The 22367-nt window shown below is 37.5% G+C and overlaps 1 protein-coding gene and 1 pseudogene across 2 annotated transcripts in view; both read right to left on the bottom strand.

Annotated features, from left to right (window-relative positions):
- The window catches only part of LRRC69 (leucine rich repeat containing 69), a 105348-nt gene that overhangs the window by 8008 nt on the left and 74973 nt on the right, over window positions 1–22367 (bottom strand). For both annotated transcript variants that reach the window (XM_017962163.3, XM_009213301.4), the window contains 2 exons: window positions 17312–17413; window positions 11929–12108 (listed from right to left, as the gene is read on the bottom strand). In XM_017962163.3, the coding sequence (XP_017817652.1) occupies window positions 11929–12108; window positions 17312–17413 (282 nt within the window). The remainder of the gene's footprint in view (window positions 1–11928; window positions 12109–17311; window positions 17414–22367) is intronic.
- Window positions 551–5334, bottom strand: LOC108587110 (annotated as a pseudogene).

The following is a 22367-nucleotide window of genomic DNA, read 5'->3' as shown; positions in this document are numbered from 1 at the left end:
AAGTAACAAAAACCCATTATGTATAAACACATAAATAACATTTTTGAAAAATAGCTATTTTTATTTTTTTCACATATTAAAACCCACTAAAAAATAACCATTTTTCTAACCACCACCAACAAAAATCATTAGTGAGAAGAGTACTGCTGCTTTACATTTTTCCAAATCTCTTCAATGTCTGATGACAGACGAAAGCTGGATTCTCATATCTGCTTTTGCATTCAGTCTTTTACAATATCACACCAGATAGCCTCTCAAAAACTCCTCTGCACACTCATGAAAAAAATGAGTGAAAAAGATAAATGATGGCCAGGCGTGGTGGCTCACACCTGTAAGTATTTTGGGAGGCTGAGGTGGGCAGATCACTTGAGCTCCAGAGTTCCAGATCAGCCTGGCCAACATGGTGAAACCCCGTCTCCACTACAAATACAAAAATTAGCCAGGTGTAGTAGTGGGTGCCTGTAATCCCAGCTACTCAGGAAGCTGAGGTAGGAGAATTGCTTGAACCCAAGAGATGGAGGCTGCAATGAACTGAGATCGTGTCACTGCAACAGAGCAAGACTACTTCTCAAATAAAAAAAAGGAAAAACTATAAATGATGAAATGATGTCTAAATGTTATAAAAACAGCTTTGACCTAGAATACCCTTGAAAGACTCTTGAGGACCCCCGACCACACTTTGAGAACCAATGCTCTAGACGAATCTCTTCATTTTACGTATAAGGACCCTGGACCTCAGAGAGAGTAAGTGAGAAACTCAACATCACACAGCCTGTTAATAGGAGGATACAGACATTAGATGGTTTGTCTCATTTCTCTTGGTTTAGGTTCTCAATTGGAAACCTGGGAAATACACCCTAATGACCTGTCCTATTCCCTGTAAGTTGCAAAGATTGTCACAATATATTTATTACCCTCTCCCCAACATTTCTTTAATAAAAGAGGTAATCAACAAATTTGTTAAATTTTGCAACAGGCATACTGTGTTTGAACCTAAACTACAATATTTGAATTCAGGTCTCTATTTGAACAGAAACACTAATGCAAATTCGACTGCATCCTACTCCATGCAAGCTAGTAATGACAAACTGTACAGTAAATATCATAGGTAAATATGGAAAGCAGATTACCCATATTATCAGTATATATAATATATGCTGTGTCTGGAATACAATTCAATGACATATTTCAGAAAAATTTTCTCAAGTACGGGCTGAAAGGGTGGTGGATACATTAAGAGATTGCAAATAAATTGGCAATCATAAGATCTTTTTTAGATAAAATGGAGTTGTTCTGAAATGTAGACATTTTTCATTCCCTAACCAGACCTTATTCTTGTGTTTTTAAAGAAAACCAAGAATTCTTCTCGGCCACCTAGAGATGATTTCCTTTGTATATCTTCTTTAAATGGATCATAGCATTGTTCTTTTAAACAACACAGTCCCCAGAAAAGCTGGTCCAGAGGAGGAAATTCTTCTCAAGGAACCCACTCCCAACTTTCATTTTTTTCAGGTTCTACATTCTTTGGTTCTGAATCATGAGTCACATCCACTTCTCCTTTCATTAATACAGTAACGTAATGGTAATTCTCCTTCTCAATGAAAGAATTCACAACTGAGGCAAAGTGAACATTTTTCAGGTGAAAAGCTGCTTCTTCCCAGATTTCCCTTTGGGCACATTCTTCCCAGGTCTCACCGAACTCCAAATGACCTCCAGGGAGTTGGAAACTGCTGGCTCCAACCGAGCCTTTCCTCTTCCCCAGGAGGACGCAACGCAGATGCTTGCAGCTGGTCACCACCACTCCGACTCTGACTCTGGGCCGCGGCCCCCGTGGCTCTGCACTGTCTAAAATCAATGGCTTTTACAAAGCAAAACTATTTTCCTTTAAAAGTTTTTTCTTGTTATGATTTTCTGACACTCCCATGCCTTCTGCCTATCAATATATCTACATGTGTAAGTCTACGTTTTGAGTTATTTTCCCTTAGTGCTTGAAAATAGTATGCCATTGTTTTTTCTGGCATCTATTAGTGTCAGTGAGAAATCTGATGTCAGTTCATTGCTGCTTCTTTGTAAGTGATCTATCTTTTCTTAACATTTCATCTTTAGCTCTTAATAGTTAAACTTTGGTGGTATATAGTTTTACCAAAATGTGTCTATGTATGGATTTGTTCTTGTTTGTTGTGCTTGGCACTCAAAGTGCTTTTTCAATCTGAAATTGTCTTTTTTCAATATTTGAACATTTTCTGCCATTAGCTAGGACATTCAAAGGGTGTAGATCCTAGCTAATGGGTTTTTCTTTTAACCATTATATCTTTAATTCATGCTATATTCTTATGCCATTATGTTGATGTTTTTATAATGCCCTCAGTCATATTTAATTTATAAAAATGTATTCTCTTTTAATTTTTAAAGTGAAATTATATAGATATCAATTCTCCTTATTTTCCTACTCTTGCTTCCAAGTTTGTTGTTTCCTCAGTGATGATTGATGTTAACCTGTGTGTGTGTGTGTGTATGTCTGTGTGTGTCTCTGTGTGTGCATGTCTGTGTTTAAAATCCTGTAAGAAAGTTCTATCTATCTGACCTGAATGGCCAGTGGTTCTATTTTCTACTCTGCAAGTCAGCAGAAGAAAAGCTTCATCTCTCTTTCACATGACAGTGTTTCAAACATACAAAGGTAGCTATTGGGAATAATGGTATCATCATCAATCAATAAATTTATTTGTACTTTCTCTTATGATTCAAAATGAAAATGTGCATGTTCTCGTGCAGGAAAAAGAGACAGAAGGTAGTATTAGGAGGTGTCAGGTAAGCTAAAGTCCTAATTCTATTATTTGATAGATTTGAAATTTGTGAACAAACTGCTTAACTTTGCTTAGTCTTAGTTACCTCAACTGTGAATAAAGACAATGAAAACCAAGTCACAAAGTTAATATGAGGACCAGAAACTCTATTACTTAAATGTCATCCCCTGAGGAAAGTTACCTCTAAGCCTCCACCAAAGTAATTGTTTGTTCTGTCTGCGACTCCATAGCATGGGTATATAATGCTTTATGATAAGGCTTCTAACATTACATTTTAATAGTCTGTGATTTCCTCAATGCCATGAACTGCATCTTACTCATCTTTGGATCCAGAAAGCTTAGCACAGTACCTTGCATATAGTACAAACTCAATAAAGATGTTCAAAGAAAAAAATATGGAAAAAGCATTTTGTAAGTGGAAAACCACTACCATTACCCATCTTCTAGTTGTTTAAAACCTTTCATATCTCCTCTTCTTGGTTTACTCATTCCCTTAAGATGATGGAATAGATAAGGCTCATCATGCAGTAACATTCTATTGAAAATTATATTAATTTTTTAAAGTAGCAGTACCTAATCACAGCATTAAACTTTTCCTGAATTGGTGTACAAGACAGACTAATATTACATCCTCCTTACTAGCTCTTTCCACAGCCTACAATCATGCACATATCTTCCCATTTTCAAAATCTTTCTTCAAGCCTTCCTCACCCTCCAAAGAATATTCTATAGCACTCCTACCTATTACAGCTACATTTCTTGGAGATTAGTCAAGACTTGCTGGTTTCACTTCTGTATTCTTACCAGGCTTTTTTTTTTTTTTTTTTTTTTTTTTTTAGACATAGTTTCACTCTTGTTGCCCAGGCTGCAGTGCAAGTGCAATGGCATGATCTCGGCTCATTACAACCTTGCCTCCTGGGTTCAAGTGATTCTCCCACCTCCTCAGTCTCCCAAGTAGATGGGATTACAGGTGCCCATCACCATGCCTGGCTAAATTTTTTGTGTTTTTAGTAGAGATGAGGTTTCACCATGTTGGCCAGGCTGGTCTTGAATTCCTGACCTCAGGTGATCCAGCCGCCTCAGCCTCCCAAAGTGCTGGGATTACAGGCATGAGCCACCACGCCTGGCCCCATCAGGCTTCTTACCAATGCAACCTGCTTCCAGCCCTGCCACTTAATGACACAAAGGACACCACCTTCCTCTTTTAATTTTTCAGTGCTATTTCTTCTCCTCAGCCCTGGATTTGTCAACTTGGCATCTGTAGTCAGCTCATTCTTGAGCCCATAATAGAGTAAGAGAGCAGCCAAAATTTTCTTACACCTAGAGAATAGTGTAGAAGTGGTTGAAAGAGAAGCAGCAAACAAAAGGGACTTCAACATCAGAACAAGAAGACACAGGGTACATGGAAGAAGAAGCATGACCAATGGGAAGTAGAAACCACCATGGAGCTTCGATCTAGATAGGAAGATCATACACCCAGAGGATGCCAACATGAAACAGGACATTGGCAGGACATATGGCTCCTACCGACTAATACCATGACACTACTTAAAAACTCCAAGAATTAGATAATATAGGGAGAACGGAGGGGAAGGAAATTCTAAGTGATCAAGATAAAACCTGAAATGAGTTAGGAAATCCTAAAATTACCACATAAGCCTTAAATTAACTAGGTAAATTTTCCAGTAGAATGGGGGCCCAAATAAAAGCTATGTTCAGCAGAAGAAAAAGCAAGAAAGCCCTGTTTATTGCGCATCTGTGTTTTATGGCTGAAGAATTCGTGCCACTCTCCCTGTTTTGCCTTTCTGCCCCTGATTGTTTCTTTTCATTCTCATTTGCTGACTCCTGCTTTTGCCACCTTTTAATAATATTGTCCTCCAAGGTTCTGTCCTTCTGGTCTTCTCACCCTACTGGGTAGATCTCCTTGGGTAATCTTCATTCCCAGAGCTTCGAGTGTCACATTTATATAAACAATCTTTAAATCCACATCGCCAGGTCTAACCTCTCTTTGTCAAGCAAAAATGTCATTTTGCTAACCCCTACTTCAACAACTCTAAGTAGTTGTTACGGGCTAAACTGCGTCACCCAAAAATCCATATATCTTAAACCTCAGTGTCTCCGAATGTCACTGTATTTGGAGATAGGGTCTTTAAAGTGGTACTTAGGTTAAAATGAAGTCAAGTAAAGTGAGCTCTAATCCAATATGACTGACTTCCTTATGAGAAGAGGAAATTTGGACACAGATATGTATCAAAGGAAGACTATGTGAAGACACAGGAAGGAACCAGCCATGTAGAAGCCAAAAAGAGAGGCTGCAGGAGAAGCCAACCCCTTCTGGCACCTTGCTCTCAGACTTCTAGCTTCCAGAATTGTTAATAAATCAATTCCTGTTGTGTAAGCCACCCAGTCTGTGATACTTTGTTATGCAGCCCCAGCAACTTATACACTAGCTTTTGAAATTAAGCTCAAACTTCACACACAAGAGTCATTGTAACCTCACACTGCTGTTCTCTCCAACTTCATCTCCCATACCTCACCTTCCGTGACTTCCCTGTACTCATTGTGCAATTTATATTTGCACAATATTACCTCTGCACAGGCAATGGCCTAGCCTGAAATGCCTATCCACTAGTTCTTTATCTATTCTAAATGCCTCCCTAGCCTTCAAAGCACATTTCTAAGAAATGCCTCTTAAAATAACTTAACATTTATTATGGATTCTCCAAACACAATCACTGTGGTAGGCACCAAGGTTAAACCAGGGACAATCCCATTTACTGGAGATGCCTTCTTCTCACAGCATCCTGTGCAGCTTCACATCTACTTATCACAAAAATGCAATCATTCTCTCTTTCTTGTTTGAAAGCCTTGGTTTACAAAACACACATGCGCGCACACACACACACACACATAAAAAATTATACTTATTAAGCACCTACTATATGCTACCTCCGTTGAGCACCCACTGCACCCACTGTACTAAGCACTGTTTATGCATTACCTCATGATCCCTAACCACATTTCTGTGGGATGGGTATTATTACTATTGCCATTTGACAGATGAGGAAGCTTAGCCTTGAAGAGGCAAGTAAGAGGACACAGGTGGCAAGTGGTAGGGCTGGACATCAAACCTAACTTGTCAGATTCCAGTCCTTATTATCCCACTTCTCCTGGGAACATGTGAGTTTCTCATGGGTCAGGGTTCTGTATTCCCAGCCCTGGCAAATAGCCTAACACATAGTTAGAAAAAAATTTAAAAGTTTCAGTGGAGAAATAAATGATGACAGAAGAAGGATCTTTAACATAAATGTCTTAAGTTCAGCTGAAGTAAATGGGGAATAACTAGGTTGGAAAGGCATAGGAAACATAGCCTAGATCTTCTGGTTAAGGATCAGGAATAACATGTATGAGTTCCCTGCCCATATCCTCTACTTGGCAGCTTTCTGAAATTGGCAAAATTACTTGATTTCTCATTTCCTGGGATTTCTTATAGGTGTCATGGGGTTATTTTGGACATTAATTGAGGTATTCCAGGTGACATATTTAGCAGAGCACCAGACGCACACTCAGTACCAATAAATTCTGGCTGCTGTTGCTTGTATTAGGTTGTAGTTTCTGAAAGAGAGATATGAAATAAGAGTAGCAGCACATCAGATGGTTTTGAGAGGAATCTGTCAGAGCACAATTAAACATGGCAACTTGTCCAAGGTGTTCAGAACATCGCCAGTGGAAAGCAGGATGTTTTGAAAACTGTTTCCAAGTAATCTGACATGCTGTACTCATTAAATGTCCCTTGAATATAACAATCCATTCCAGATGATAATGTGAATGATTCACAGATAGCTACATATGTGATCAAGATTACATATTTACTCCCATCTTGAGGACCAACATACATTTCTATCCTCATTTTCCCACCGATGAGCTCTCTTTTCTCTTTGTATTTAAGGTCCAGATGGTTTTAAGTTTCAAATTCCTGCTCAACCACTATTTTAATGTTCTTTTTGCCTACCTGGTTAGTTCTAGATTCTGGGCTTTTAAAAATCTTAACATTAGCCCTCCTTAGCAGCACCTTTGCCAGATTTTTCTTATGATACATAGAGGTGTAATATGTTGACAAACTAATTAAAGGAGGAGCTGGTATTCAAATCTAGATCTGATTTATCATCCTGTAGAAATAAAATATTTATCAGGTATTGTCCCAAGCTCTCTCTCTATAATGATGAACAAAACCAAAATGGTTCTTGAATTCCTTGAGCTTAGTACTCAATGGTAGAGACAGACACCAACACCAAGTAAATCGATTACTACAAATTTTGCTAAATGCCATGAAGACTTCAAAACTTTCTGATGTAAACACCAACTCAACTTTGACAAAGACATTTCCATAGCAAGAGCATTGAGGTATTGAAAAACTGAACAACTTAAATCACTGTTTCTTATTCATAGAGAACTTTTATAGGCAACCACTACACTAAGGCCCAATATACATGTAACTAAGTTGAGAATGATTTCTCTGATTAGATTCTTCCGCTTTTATTTCTTTGTCTTAAGCACACATAAATATGTCTAGTACAAACATAATTTGTACATACTGGATCAAGAGGAAAGCACTTCCAGCCTTCCTTTTAGTCTCCCAATTCACATGCAACATTTTACAGTACTTGGCAGTGTCAAAAACTCTGGTAAAGGACATTGTGAGAAAAATCATAGTAGCTCCACACCACAACCATAGATGACTTAGATCTTTTACTCTGGACTAGCTCTGTGGATACTGTCTATCAGGCTGTCTATCAGGATCCGCAGAGCTAGTTCAGAGTAAATACCTGACATCAGGTGATGTGAATACCTGGCATCAGGTGATGTGTAAATACCTGACATCAGGTGATGTGAACTCCGATGACTGTTTGTGGATTTCATTCTACAGGATTATAAATGAACTACGTAAAGTGGCTGTTGTAAAATCTGTACTTTGCTTCTTGGAAAGTAAACAGGCCAGTAATGTGAGCCTCCATGTCCTAAGCATGGGTTAGTATAGCTAAAATAACCTACATATTTTCTAGCCCATAAATATTGTATTATTCATTGTAACTCTTGATAAAAGCTCTCTACTTGGTATGAAGGATAGATTTATTTATCCATTCATTCATTTATTCATTCATATTTTTGATAATTAGAATCTGTTCTTTTATTTTTTGCCCTAGAAAGTAATAATACAATCTTTCTAGGTAGGCTACATTCTTGGCTTCTTTCAATCTTAAATTTGTTTTGGACAAGATGCAGCCTTAAAGGCAAAAAATAGTAAGAGACAAGGCCAATGGAAAAAAACATTTAAAATCGGCAACTCTAGGTAAAGTGTATACAAATGTTCGTTGTATTATTCATTCAAGTTATGTGTTGTTTTCCAATGTCTCAAACTAAAAAGTTGGTGGGAAAAAAGTTGTCCTTGTTGAACCTCATCATGAACAACACATATAGTGAAGTTCATGAAAGGAAGTTTCACAATTACAGTTTTGAGAAAGATAATGTATCTCTGAACATAAGTAGTGATGATCTCATCCAGGAGTTAGACATGTAAACTTACGAAACAACTAACAATGCTAGTAAGAATACATTATCAGCATTTACACGCGCTCATAGATTTGCCCTGGGGAAGCTATGGGCTGTGAAAGGTGAAAGGCCTAATCCAGGCTCTGGAGATTCTTGGGGACATGGCATACTTGTATGCAGAAGCCGTTGTTCAGCTTACAGCGGAGTAAAATAAAAGACTTTCAGCATAGAGTCTAAGAAGCAGACTAACAGAGCAAACTCTAGAGTGTGCCTGAAGGCAGCCATAGTAAGAATTCTCCCCAGCATAGAGGCCATATTAAGATGTTTGTCATCTTTCAGTACTCCACAGTGGATTTACCCCTTCACCAACATCTCCTTTTCTTTTTTCAGTATTAGCTATATTACACCTTTGTCACTAACAATTCATTAATTCATATATTCAACCAGTGAATATTCATTCAACTTTTTCTATATACAACTTTTTGTTATGTGTAAGAAACCAAGTAGGCCTTGCTTACTAAGGTGTGTAAGACACAGCCATTGCCCTGTGGTACTCGGACAGCCCTAAACAGGGACAGTTCCCAGCCCTGACTATACATGAAAATCAACTAGAAATCTTCATAAAAATGTGGATGCTCAGGATCCTAAGGCTACAAACTCTGATTTTATAGGTCTAGTAGAATCTTTAAAAGATTCTTTGGTAAATTTTGTGAGTGGTTGGTGATAAGATACACTGAGGCCGGGCACAGTGGCTTACGCTTGTAATCCCAGCACTTTGGGAGGCCAAGGCAGGCAGATCACCTGAGATCAGGAGTTCGACACAAGCTTGGTCAACATGGTAAAAGCCCATCTCTACTATAAAAAAAAAAAAAACAAACAAACAGGTGTGGTGGTGGCCACCTGTAATCCCAGCTACTCAAGAGGCCGAGGCAGGAGTATGGCTTGAACACAGGAGATGGAGGTTGCAGTGAATCAAGATCACCACCACTCTAGGCTGGGTGACAGAGCCAGATTCTGTCTCAGAAAAACAAAAAAAAAAGATACAAAAAAAAAAAAAGATAGGTATAAGCATATTCACAACTCAGATCCTTTATTGGCACAAAGACTAATGGAGTATAATGATACCCTAAATCACTCAAACAACAGGACTTAGAATCAAACTCTTTAGAGATAGAGATGATATTAGAGGTCATATAGCTAGTTCCCTACCAAAATCTTCCCATCCGCGGGCACACACACTCACAGCTAACAATGAGTCCTAGACTTCTCAGTATGCCTAACAGACTAGATAGGAGTCTATGGCTTCTGGGTTGCTCAGGCTCCCAAATTTTGCAGGAGTCTCATACTTACCCATGTGCAAAAACAGAACTTCTATCTCTCCCCAACGAACCTACTTCTCCCTTAGTCTTTCCTATTTTAGTTAAATAATTAATTAATTAATTAATTAATTATTTAAAATCTGCTTCACACAGTTCTGTAGGCCAAAAAAGCCTGGAAATCTAAGTCTTATCACTTCTTTCTCCAAGATACATCTCCAATCCATCAATTTCCCTCCACTGCCACTATGATCATTATCTCTCAGCTGGTCTAGTATAAATAGCCCACTGCCTAATCTCACTTCCTTGCCCTCTAATTCATTCTCTATGCAAATGTTATCTTTTCAAAATGTAAATTAGGACACACCACTCTTTTACTTAAAATTCCTCAAATATGTCTCATCACACATTGAATAGAAGCCAAATTCCTAATGTAAACTACATGATATTTTGTGATCTAATTCCCGCCTATCTCAACTCCTAGTCGATTAATACTTTCTAATCACACTGAACCATTTTTCAGTTCCTCAAATCAAAAAGTGATTTCCCATTAATACACACTGTTCCCACTGGAACAGTTTCCTGGAAACACTCTTCCACAATTCTACCTGACCTTCTTTTCCTTTAGGTGTCATTTAAAATATCCTTTCCTCCGTGAGGACTTCCCTTATCCCAGATTTAAAGAGAGGCTTCCCTGATACTCTTCCTTGTAAAACCCATTGGTTATAGGCTGAATTGTGTTTCTGCCAAGATGATCAAATTAAATAATACCTTATTTTAAACTTCTAGCCTCTACAACTGTGAGACAATAAATTTAATAAATTTCTCTTTTTTTTAGACAGAGTCTTGCTCTGTTGCCCAGGTTGGAGGGCAGTGGCACAACACTGGTTCATTACAACCGCTGCCTCCCAGGTTCAAGTGATTCTCCTGTCTCAGTCTACTGAGAAGCTGGGATTCAGGTGCCCACCAGCACACCCAGCTAATTTTTGTATGTTTAGTAGAGATGGGATTTTACCATACTGGCCAGGCTGGTCTCAAACTCCTGACCTCAGGTGATCCACCCCCCTCGGCCTCCCAAAGTGCTGGGATTACAGGCATGAGCCACCAGAGCCAGCCTAAATTTCTCTTATTTTAAGTCACCTAGTTGGTAGTACTTTGTTATGTCAGCCCTAGCAAACTAATATACCATTCTTTTATGTCATGTTAGTCACAATTCATGTTACATTTGTGTTTACTTATTTGTTTGTCTCCTTCACTAGATGATAATTTTCAGAATGGTAGAAACTGCAGCTGTTTTTATTAATTTATTTAAAATTATCCCCCAATATTATACTCTGCTAGCCGAAGAAAGACCAAGGACTCACCAAGAGTAGAAAGGAATTCTGGTATTAAAAGCAAATGTTGGATAGTCTAGAACAGGTATGAGAAAACTATGGTCCCTGGGCCAAATTTGGCCCACCTCCTGTTTTCATAAGACTTGTAAGCTAAGAAAGGTTTTCACATTTTTGAATGGTTGAAAAAGAAATCAAAATAAAATAATATTTCATGACATGTTAACATTATATGAAATTTAAGTTCACAAGTAAAGTTTTATTAGAACACAACTACACTTATTTACATATTATAATATGTAATATGTAAAGAGCTACATTCATGCTACAAAGGAGAGTCAAGTAGTAGTCACACAGATCACACTGTCTACAAAGCCTAAAATATTTACTATCTGGCCACTTACAGAAAAAGGAGTTTGCTGAGCTCTGGTCTAGAACATGCCTTATGGGCTATGTGAACTGTCCTGGGATTCACAACTCCTGAGTGACATAATGTTGCAGGTGCACATTCATGCATATTCAGTGTTCTAGAACACCATCATGATATAAACTAGCCAGCACATTCACCTTTTCTACACCAAGAATTCCACAACAGACTATTGACCAATTCTTCTTCTGAGAAGAATATAGTTCTGGTTTTATTATTAATATTGATGAACAAAAGGGATTTACTGATTAAAAACTTTCAACTTTCATGATGTTGCTAGAATGCATGTATTCTGATAAATTTAGGCATCTATGAATGTAAATAGAATGGGTGATGATGATTATTACAGATACTTATCCAAATTTGTCGATCCATAATTTACAGCATACTATCCTATAAGCCAATCATAGGTACAAATCTAGTTAGTATTGACTGATTTAGATAAGAAAAAGGATAGGAATAGGTATTATGGTCATATTCGCACAAAAAGCATCATTTACCTTTGGTGGAGAAACAAATCGAACACATTCCAGCCATACGGTTATAAAGTGCTGCCCACATATTGCACATGTTTTTCCCTGAGAGATCATGCTCCTGACTTGTGGGTACCGTTCTATGCCATCCATTAGGAAAGGGTTATTTTCTGCTAGCTGATTCATTACAAATCTTGATGTTATTTCCTAAATTGAAAAAAAAATACAGTTCCGCAGATTGTTTTCAAAACTATTTTACATTACATTGATTTCTACTTCACTGGATAAAATGTATGGTTTATTATCTAGATTCTGTTAAATTAAGATTCTGCAGTGTATGTAATGAATTGTGTTGTAAATGACTGGCATTGCAAATAAGTTTGGTTTTCATCAATATAAGAATAATAAGTTTCTTACCTTGTCCTATTTCTACATCTCTTACAAGTCATAATACATTTGCATTACACATTTTATAAAGTTAGACATAGTTTAGGTTTAAATCTGGCACCTCTCATTACAATAAGCAAAGACTGTACAAACATTCAGACTGGATCCAAAAATGAATTTTGTCATATTAGCTAAGGTCTAAATCCTAACTACTTAAACTGTGGTTCACAGAATGCATCACATGGGAGCTTATTAGATATGCGGAATGTCAGACACACTCCAGACCTACTGAATCAAAATCTGCAATTTAACTAGTTCCTCAGGTAATCTATATGCATATTGAAATTTGAGAAGCACTGGCCTAAATTCCTTGCTGCATTGAGAACCTGAATAGTGCCATCAAAAAAGCAATGATTTATATGAACCAAATATCTGAATTTAATCTTAGTTAAACCTATCTACCTAGATATGTTCAGAAAATTGACTTGCAATAATAGTAATAAAATACTAAATAATAAAGGGAAGAAGTAAGAAAATGGAAGTTGCCTTTCACTAGGGCTATTATCATCTTAATAAAAATATATTACATAGTGCATAAAATTAAATCTTCACTGACCAAGCAAAGAAAATAAATAAACATTTGCCTGAATCCATTAAATTTTCTCCAGTTTGTGTCAGTAGCATGGAAGTCCTGTATAAATGTTACAAAAACACTGCTTGAAATTTCAATCATGTTTGGGGATGATTTATTTGGTACATTTTTTCCTGACATAAGTGAAAGATTTCCCAGTAGTATTGAAATAGTCCACATAAAGCTCTGATAGGAATTTTTGAAAATACATATATACACACATAATCTTTCACACATTCACCCCAATTAAATTCTTTAAAAACTGAAAACATAACAGCAAAATCTTATAAATTGCTGTGCCCATTTCCTATTACCCTATCCCTCCCAATTAACAAGCACCCGAGAAAGCTGCCTTTATACAGTAAACAGCTCTGAGCATAGATTCTTTATTTGTCTGATCCTTCAACAGCACAAACTCCTACCCACTTAAGCTCATTCTCCTGAGTGGTTGCATGACTGAGGTCATGCTTTCACACTAATATTACCAGGGTGCTTAAATCAGATGTTTATTATCACCCTTTCTCCAACTACTTAAGCAGAGCATAGCTTGTGATTCTTAAAGAAATACTGATTTTATAGGTAGGCTTTTAGTTACATGAATTCAATGGCCAAGTCTTACTGTAAAGCTGTAGAAAACTCATGGACAAGGATTCACTACTGAAAATAGCAGATGATAGAAGCATTTGCTGAAATACAAAGGACCTAAAAATAGGTTCATATAGATCACTTTTTCCATTTATGATTTCTGGACCCAAACATGTTTGTTGCACTCAGTATATCTGACCGCTGTTACATCACCTATTATTTATATTTTTCTTTTACTTGTTGCCAATGTGTTACTTTGGAAGGATAACATACACCATTAAAATACAACGTTATTACTTGGAAATATGAGTATATATAAAATAAAATACTATTGGCATGACCAATGGTATCTTTTAGGACATCTCTTAGAGATGTATTTAATGCAATTTTTGAGAATATACAATGGTCTAATCCAGTGTTATTTAAAAGTCAAGAAATCTTTTATAGACCAAAATGGTCTATAAAAATATTTCAAAATACCCAAATTGCTCCTTTTAGATAGCTTATATGCTATTTTCTTAGAATATTTGGAAGTTAATTATAATTCATCACAAATGAAATTAATTTTATATGTCCTATTTTTCCCTACATATTTTTGAGTTATTAAATTATACACATAAAATTATATAATATGAAAAATATAAAATGTAAAAACAAATATGAATCCTCAGGAGTGATGCATTTTGGAACTACTGTATAATCAGGTGTATGATGTGTATAATAAGCACTAAAACATAGCATCAAGAGCAAAAATTCAAAGTCAGAGTCAAATACAAACATAGATGTAAATTCTGGCTCTATGACTTATCTGCTGTGTGATCACATTTGGGTGAACCCTTAAGTTCCCTGATCTTGAATACCTCATCTGTAAAATTGGGATCTTTTCCAATACTATCATATAGAGTTTAGAGAATTAAATTACATAAAAATGGTAAACCATTTAGCCTGGCACCTACTAATGCAGTATATTCTGGCTAATTTTTCTATAATATAGTTATTAGCATTAAATTTTACTTCATAAATCTCTGAGGTGAGGTAAAGTTTTTAAAATCTTTACCAAGGCATAACCCATATCATAGTTCCTGGAATTCTTTGACACAGCAAGTAGTTTAATCAGTAACATTGACTAATTGCCCAGTAGAAATAACTCTTACTTTAAGTACAAATCAATTTAAGTCACTTTTCTGAGAAAAATTCCAGAGATACTCTTAAAACTACCCAAAGCATTTACATATTACAGGCAAAAATACCAACTTCCACTAAATGTATTGTAAAAATTAACGTTTGTGCTCCTGGACCCAACAGTTCTGAAAATTAGAACAATTTCTCTCTCATTCACAGCCCTCACAGACAAGGTTCTTGTCCTCGAAGGCTCTCTGTAAGACAGCTACCAGATTGGGTTAACTGCTAATTCAGCCTCCTCCACAAACCAGAACCTCCTCCAATCCAGGACGACCCTGTCTCTACTTCTCTCAGCTCCCTATATCCCCTTTCTGAACCAATATTGCAGCTGGGACTCTGGAACCCAACCACTTAAGTTGGCATCATTGTTCCAACATTTAGTAGCTCTGTGACCTCACATAAGTTATTTGACTTCCCTGGATCTCCGTTACTTTATCTATTAAAAAGTGGTCAATAATGATACCTATCTTTTTAGGGTTAGTAGAGGACTAAATTAGTTTATTCCTGTGTAAGTGCTTAGAACAGTACCTTGTCCATAATAAGCATAAAATAAGTGTTAGCCACTATTATTATACGAAATGATTGATGAAAGGAGAAAAAATAAGTTATAAAGGAGTAAAATATTAAATACAACAGTTACTCAAATCATTTAAAACTCAATTTCAAATGAGATGTTTTTCTGTTACAGAAGAGTAGGAAATAATGCTGTTTGTGAAAATATTCTGTGAGAGGGAATCTGAAAAAAGTAAATCAAACTATACAAGATGTCAGTTCTTTGGGGCAGCAGTTACATTTTTAGGGATAATATGCACAGGAACTAGAAATTTACTATGAGAATGGTCACTATCACTTTGCGTTTTGTTGTTGTTGCTTTTTGACTGTGGAGGGGGTTTGGAGACAGGATCTTTCTCTGTTGCCCAGGCTGGAGTGGAGTAGCAGGAACCCGACTCATTGCAGACTCAACCTACTGGGCTCAATGGATCCTCTCATCTCAGCCTCCTGAGTAGTTGAGACCACAGGCACACACCGCCATGCCTGGCTAAGGTTTTTAAAATTTTGTAGAGATGGGGTCTCACTCTGTTGGCCAGGCTGGTCTCAAACTCCTGGGCTCAAGCAATCCTCCTGCCATGAGCTCTCAAAGTGCTGGGGCTTCAGGCATGAGACACTGTGCCCAGCCTTGTATCTTTGTTTATAAAGGCCGAAAGGCCAGAATATTATTAATAATTTAAACATCCAACGGTGGGGAAATAGTTAAAAATATTATGATACTATCATATACAAAATACGATGTATTTATCAAAAAAGATGTCATGGTCTGGTTTTATTTTGTTTTGTTTTACTGATTGGAAAGCTATTCACAATAACTGAGTGGAAAAACAACTCTATATAGTGTATAGAGTTTGAACTCATCTTTATCTTTAATTACAAAAATATTCTGAAAGCATAAAAAATTCTAAAAGAATAAATGCCATAGAGAAGAGTACTAATTTGATTTCTTAGTTTTGTTTTGTTTTTGTTTTTGTTTTTTTTAGACAGAATCTCGCTCTGTTGCTGAGGCTGGAGTGCAGTGGCGCGATCTCAGGTTCACGCCATTCTCCTGCCACGCCTCCCGTGTAGCTGGGACTACAGGCGCCTGCCACCGTGCCCGGCTAATTTTTCTGTATTTTTAGTACAGACAGGGTTTCACCATGTTAGCCAGGATGCCTCGATCTCCTGACCTGGTCATCCACCCGCCTCAGCCTCCCAGAGTGCTGGGATTATAGGTGTGAGCCACCGTGCCCAGCCTGATTTCTTAGTATTTTTATTAACTTCTATTGGCTTTTTTCTCCTCAATGTCTCTAAAGGAGTTTGTATTACTTTTGTAATAAGAGACTTTTTAAAAGTCAGTATAAGAAATTTTGATTTTCTTCATTGCTCATCTGTATTTTATTGTTTTCTGTAATAAACAGGTATTATTCATACAATAATTTAATTTTAAGAAAAAGTAAGCCACTGGACAAGATTGGTTGTTTCCTGCAGCCAGGAAAGTTGATCCCATACAAATCCTAAAAGTCTTAATGACAATCCTGCACATTAGCTACAGATCCAAATGGATCTCAGGAATCTAAATTCATGATGGAGAATCACAGTCAAATGTGAAAGGATCTATGTTCTCTGACTTGGCTATTACAAAGAGTCCTCTAATATGCTTTCCTGTTCCTTCTTTTAATACCATTAACTTGTTTTGCTGAAGTGAACATACTTTCTGGATCATATTCATTCATCCACTAGGGATAGAGACAAGTAAAAAGGGAGGGAAAGAAGTAAAGACTCCACTAAGAACAAATCAATACATCTTTAAATAACACTGAAAAAGCTAAAGTGAAAATAAATTTCTCTCTTTTATTCATCCTACAAAATATTTCCATTTCTCTGAATTACGTCACTCTGGGAATCAGAGTGACCTAGGATTTCACTGGATTCTATAAGCAAGTCAAAAAGATTATGTATAGGATCCACATTGCCAATGGACTGGGATTACATTAATCATTTGCTGGCTTGGCAAGAATGTTTTAAAAGAAGACGCTTTAAAATTTAAATTGTGGCTTTAGTTTGAAGACTTAAGTGAAAGAGGTAAGCCTTTACCTGTAGACTCCAGACGTTCTCCCGTTGTGTAGAAATCACTGGCTGCTTCAGGAACAGTGGGTTTCCCTCACAGTAGAATTCCCTCAGCTTTAGATCCTGAAACTTTTCAAACAAAATAAAAACCTTATTGCACAACAAAATAATGAAACTACCTCTAAAGCTACATCTTTAATATAATTAAACTGAAATTACTTTATTTAGGACTAAAACTCCACAGTAAATACTAATGTGGATTTAAGTCGTAAATAAAGTAATTTAGGGGCACCCTGGGGTATACTCTACTTATCAGAAGCATAAGAATTTTAATAGTGCCATGAATGGCCATGACCTTAGGGGTCACTGGTCATATCCCCATCCTGAACAATTGAGAAAACTTGTTTAGGGTTATAGAATTGGTTAGCAATAGAACAAGCATTAATAAATTGAGTGCTGGGAACATTTTGCAAATATATTTATCAGAAAACCAAGCATAACAAAAAATAACATCCTAACAGACACCAACCTCTAGATCTCAAAGACTGCCTTATGATCCATTTGTTAAATGAGGAAAGTAAAAGAAATATAAGAACATCAAAATGTTCACATTATAACTTATTAGGGACCTTGAAAATACTACTAAAAATACAAAAATTAGCCAGGTGTGGTTGTGCATGCCCATAATCCCAGCTACTCGGGAATCTGAGGCAGGAGAATCCTTTGAACCCAGAGGCGGAGGTTGCACTGAGCCGAGATTGTGCCACTGCACTCTAGCCTGGGCGACAGAGTGAGATTCTGTCTCACAAAAAAACAAAAACAAAAACAAACAAACAAAAACAGAAGATGGAAGATATACAGTTCACAAGGATATTTAAACTTCTATGGAGAAAGTCTAAATCCAATTGCACTCTACAACTTCAGTAGAAAAAGAAAAGATTAAGAAGAGAATAAGAAGAGACAAGACAATGTCTTATTCTCTTACAGAATATTTTGTCTTGCCTCCCAAAAACTCATGTAGCTTTCGCAGTTAACCTAATTTAGGGAGTTATTTCTCTGAACCTAAATTTCAGCTGTAAAATGGGGACATATGACCTATCTTAAGTAGCATGCTGGTAAACCAGGTCCTTGAAATGAAGAAATAAAAAGCCTCAATTTGCAGTGAGTGTTGACCGCACAGTGTAAATCGTCCTGCTATAGCTGATTCACTGAACACAGAGTTTGGGAAGGGATGTGCAAAATTAGCTCTTGCAAGCCTGGGTGAGGTGGCTCCACACCACTGCATCTCACAACATTTATAGGGAATTTAGAGATATTTCCATAATTTGAGCCCAGAATTTGAAACATAGCAAGCATGCAACAAATTAAAAACAACTGATTTTAAATATCTGGGATATCACATCATTAGGTTTCAAAAGTACAGGAAAGTTTACACAACACAGGCAGATGTTTAAATAAAATACAAAGCTCAAGTCTATGTTGGTATCACCTTGAGTCCTGGTCTCAAAACAGACATTCTAACTTTCTTAATTCAGTTTCCTATGTTAACCATCTCAAGGGCACAACCTAGAGAGTTGAACCCAATGGCAGTTCTAAGTCAGTACTTAGTGTACTGAAATGAGAAGGGTTATTCCTTGTGCTTCATTCTATATAACCACCATTCTTCCCTCTTTTGTCCTAAAGGATATCATTCCATAATTTATACTAAACTCCAAGTCCTCTAAGAAAAAAACCAATACAGAGAGATTAATGTAGAGGAGAAAGAAGGAATAAGTAAAACAGAACTGAGCAGGTGAAGGACACAGAATGATCTTAGAATATTAATATATTTTAATTATCTTGTCCTTTGTGACCAGAGGAAAAGGCATTTAAGTGAACCCCTGGATAAGTTTGAAGACACTGGATGGTTGAAGGAATCAGACATAGTCCTTTCAATTGTTTGAAGCAGAGAATAAGATCATATGTCAGTTGAGTTTGGAAGCAGGGTATCAGCGTGAATGGAGACAGGAAGAAAGCAGTGAAGGTTTGAAATGTCCCACAGTTTTCAGTAAAGGAACCTGGACAGAACCACATAAATACATTATACAGAAGTGCTGAGGGAACCAGTATAATCTACACATTAGTGGTGGTCCCTGTCTGCACAATTATGTGCTTCCCTTTAGCATTCAGCTTCCCAGATCCAACATAAGAGTTTGCAGCATAAGTATGTCAGAAAGTAGAAGAATGAGCAAGTTGTGTGTACTAAATATTAAAGGGCAGGACTGCTCCTTTCAGTCCAGACTGGTTACAGAAAGGAATAAAAATACCAGCTCTGATGGACTAGGAGAAAAGAAGATGTGGCAAGACAGGAAGTCTCAATGACTTTGACTTAATGACTCATTGAGTGACTTCATGTCATTGAGTCATTAAGTAAAAGATATGGATATAAAGCAATATAGCTTGAACATAGAAGGAATCAGTGGTCAAATTGCCATTACCAGACCTTAATTCTTCAAATTTAGAGCATGTGAAGGTGACGTCAAGATCTACATTTGACTGTAGATATGGTTTGCTGAAGTGAAGGCTGAGGAAGCTCCTTAAAATGAAGGATTCAAGGAACTTTGAGGCTAAGATGTCTGTGTCAACTGCCTTCTTGAGTAATGGTCTCAAATATATGGCTGTCCAATGGACCTCTCCAGCTGGAAGTTCCATAGGCACCTAAAGTTCTAAATTCTAAGCCTAAACTCATGTTTCCCCCCAAATTATGCTTTTTCCTTTTTCTCCTCACCCACTTTGAGTCTCTCACCATGTCCTGTCAATTCTACCTTCTTAAGGAAAAAGAAGGCCTTCTTCTCCAGACTTGGAAACCTCTATTTACACCTTCCATCCCATCCACCTCCTCACCACCCCCACACAATCTTCTCCTACTCCTGGCCCGACCCACTACCCACCCCACCTTCATTGGAGGCCTTTGTCTTATGTGAGTTATTGCAATGGTACTTGAATTCATCTCAGTGCAAACTTTTGCAGAAGAAATGGTTTTCTGAAAGGAAAATTTGGTCATATAACCAACCTTGCTTAAAACCTTTCAAGGTTCTCTTTTGTCCATAGGATAAATTCAAAGCCCTCATATGTCATACTTGGCTCTCCTTGGCTGACTCTCTAACAATATATCCTAATAAGCACCATCTTTACCCTTTTAAGCTTTCAGAGGTACTTAGAGATCTCATGACAGGCCTGTGTCTTATCTCACAGTTATGACTCATGTCATACCCTTTTAACTCATCCTACACCTGGATCATCTCTTCAAAACTAAAATGTCACCCCTCTAAGCTTCTCCAACCTCTATCAAATGTTTCCTTGTCTCCTCATTGGGCCTGGTATATAAATGAATCATATTACCTATAAATACTCTGAGACAATCATTGTTGAAAAGTCTGTCTTCATCTATCAGGCTTTGGTCTCTTTAAAAACTATGACTTACATGACTAATGCAAGCTCAAAATTCAATGCCTAGTACAGAGCTGATGTTCAATAAATGATTTATGAATAAACAAATATCTTCTCAGAAACCCCAGACACATTCGCTTCTCCCTGCACACTCAAGATTTGCGAAAGCCTTCTTCTCCAGACTTGGTAAATTTTTACAATTGTTCCCACAAAGCCCCAGGCCTCAGGAAGAATATATAAATTTAGCAAGTCCTTCTGTTGCTTCAGACTAGCCCAAAGTAATGAGGGAGATCAGAAGGGGGCTAGATTAGCAGGAGCATTTATAAAGTAAACTGGGGGCGAGGGAGGAAGCTGAGATTTCACATGGACTCAAAAATAGAACAAATAAGTACAGTATGACAAATTCCTGTGCACTCTTCAAAGCATCTCAAAATTCACAGGGTTACTCTTTAATGAGAACTGGGATTCCTAAATAGGCTTAAGGTCGAGTTTCGGGGAGGGAGGATAAGATTCAAGTGTGGGGGCTAAGGCATCCAAAACTTAGATTTAATTAATAACTCTAAGAAAGGATATGAATACTATTTGTGACCAATGGGAAATTCAAAAAACCGTATGATAAATTTGATATCTAATCAGAATTGTAGAGCAATTAGCCTGATGATATCATCTGAACATAAGAAAGCCAAAAAATCTGTACTGGGAACCCCTCTCTCACACACCCTGCATGAAAAGGAGGGAAAATAGTCAGAAAGTTACCTAGAGTCATAATCCTTCAGTATCTGCTGAATACTTGTCCCAAGAGAAGATCCTTAGAGGGAGTTGAAGAGAAAAGGCTAAGAGCCAAGCCTGGGGGGAAACAGATAACTAAACTCTCAGGCTATAAACACACACACACACACACACACAGACACACAGAGAGAGAGAGAGAGACAGAGAGAGAGACAGAGAGAGAGAGAGAGAGAGAGAGAGAGATGCTGAGACCTTCCTCATTCTAGTTAGGGAGAAGCAGTTGAAGGCCCCCAAGTCCAGGCCCTGCCCCGCCCAGTACCCTGGGCCTTAAAGCTGAAGGGAGAGTCCTCTTCAGGCTTTTCCATTTAAACATCAGCATAGAAAAAACTGATCTGGGAGGGCTTATTTGTGTCACCGCACAGTCCTCACCTCATGCCTACTTTAGACCCCATTTCTGCCCTTGAACTACCTGAGAACCAGTAGCCCGAAGAGGCCTCTACTTCCACACTGCCTGTGTGTGCCAACCCTAACCATGCAATTGCTTTACAATGCAAATCACACCACTTCACTCCCCCACTTACAACCACCCAGTGGTTTCTCATCTCACTCAAAATGAAATGCACACTCCTCACCCTGGCTTACAGGACTTGGTTATGATTTGGATTCTGCACTATCTCTTCAGCCTCATCTCCCAGTACTTGCTCTCTCACTCTTTCTCCACTTCTCTCTGTCTCTTTCCACTGTGGTAACATTGGCTTTCTTCCCAAGCATTCTCCACCTTGGGACCTTTGCATTTCCCTTTCTTGGAACAATTTGGTATCAGTTTTGTTCGTATCATAAAACATCACAACAAAATGGAGTAAGATCTTTAGTGGTTTGAGAAGGGACGTGCTTATGACCCAAAGATTCAATAACCAGAAAGTTT

This window comes from Papio anubis, chromosome 8 (assembly GCF_008728515.1).
Source record: "Papio anubis isolate 15944 chromosome 8, Panubis1.0, whole genome shotgun sequence".
Lineage (NCBI taxonomy): Eukaryota > Metazoa > Chordata > Mammalia > Primates > Cercopithecidae > Papio > Papio anubis.
Note: the sequence above shows the minus strand (reverse complement) of the source record. Positions and strands in the feature narration are given on the sequence as shown.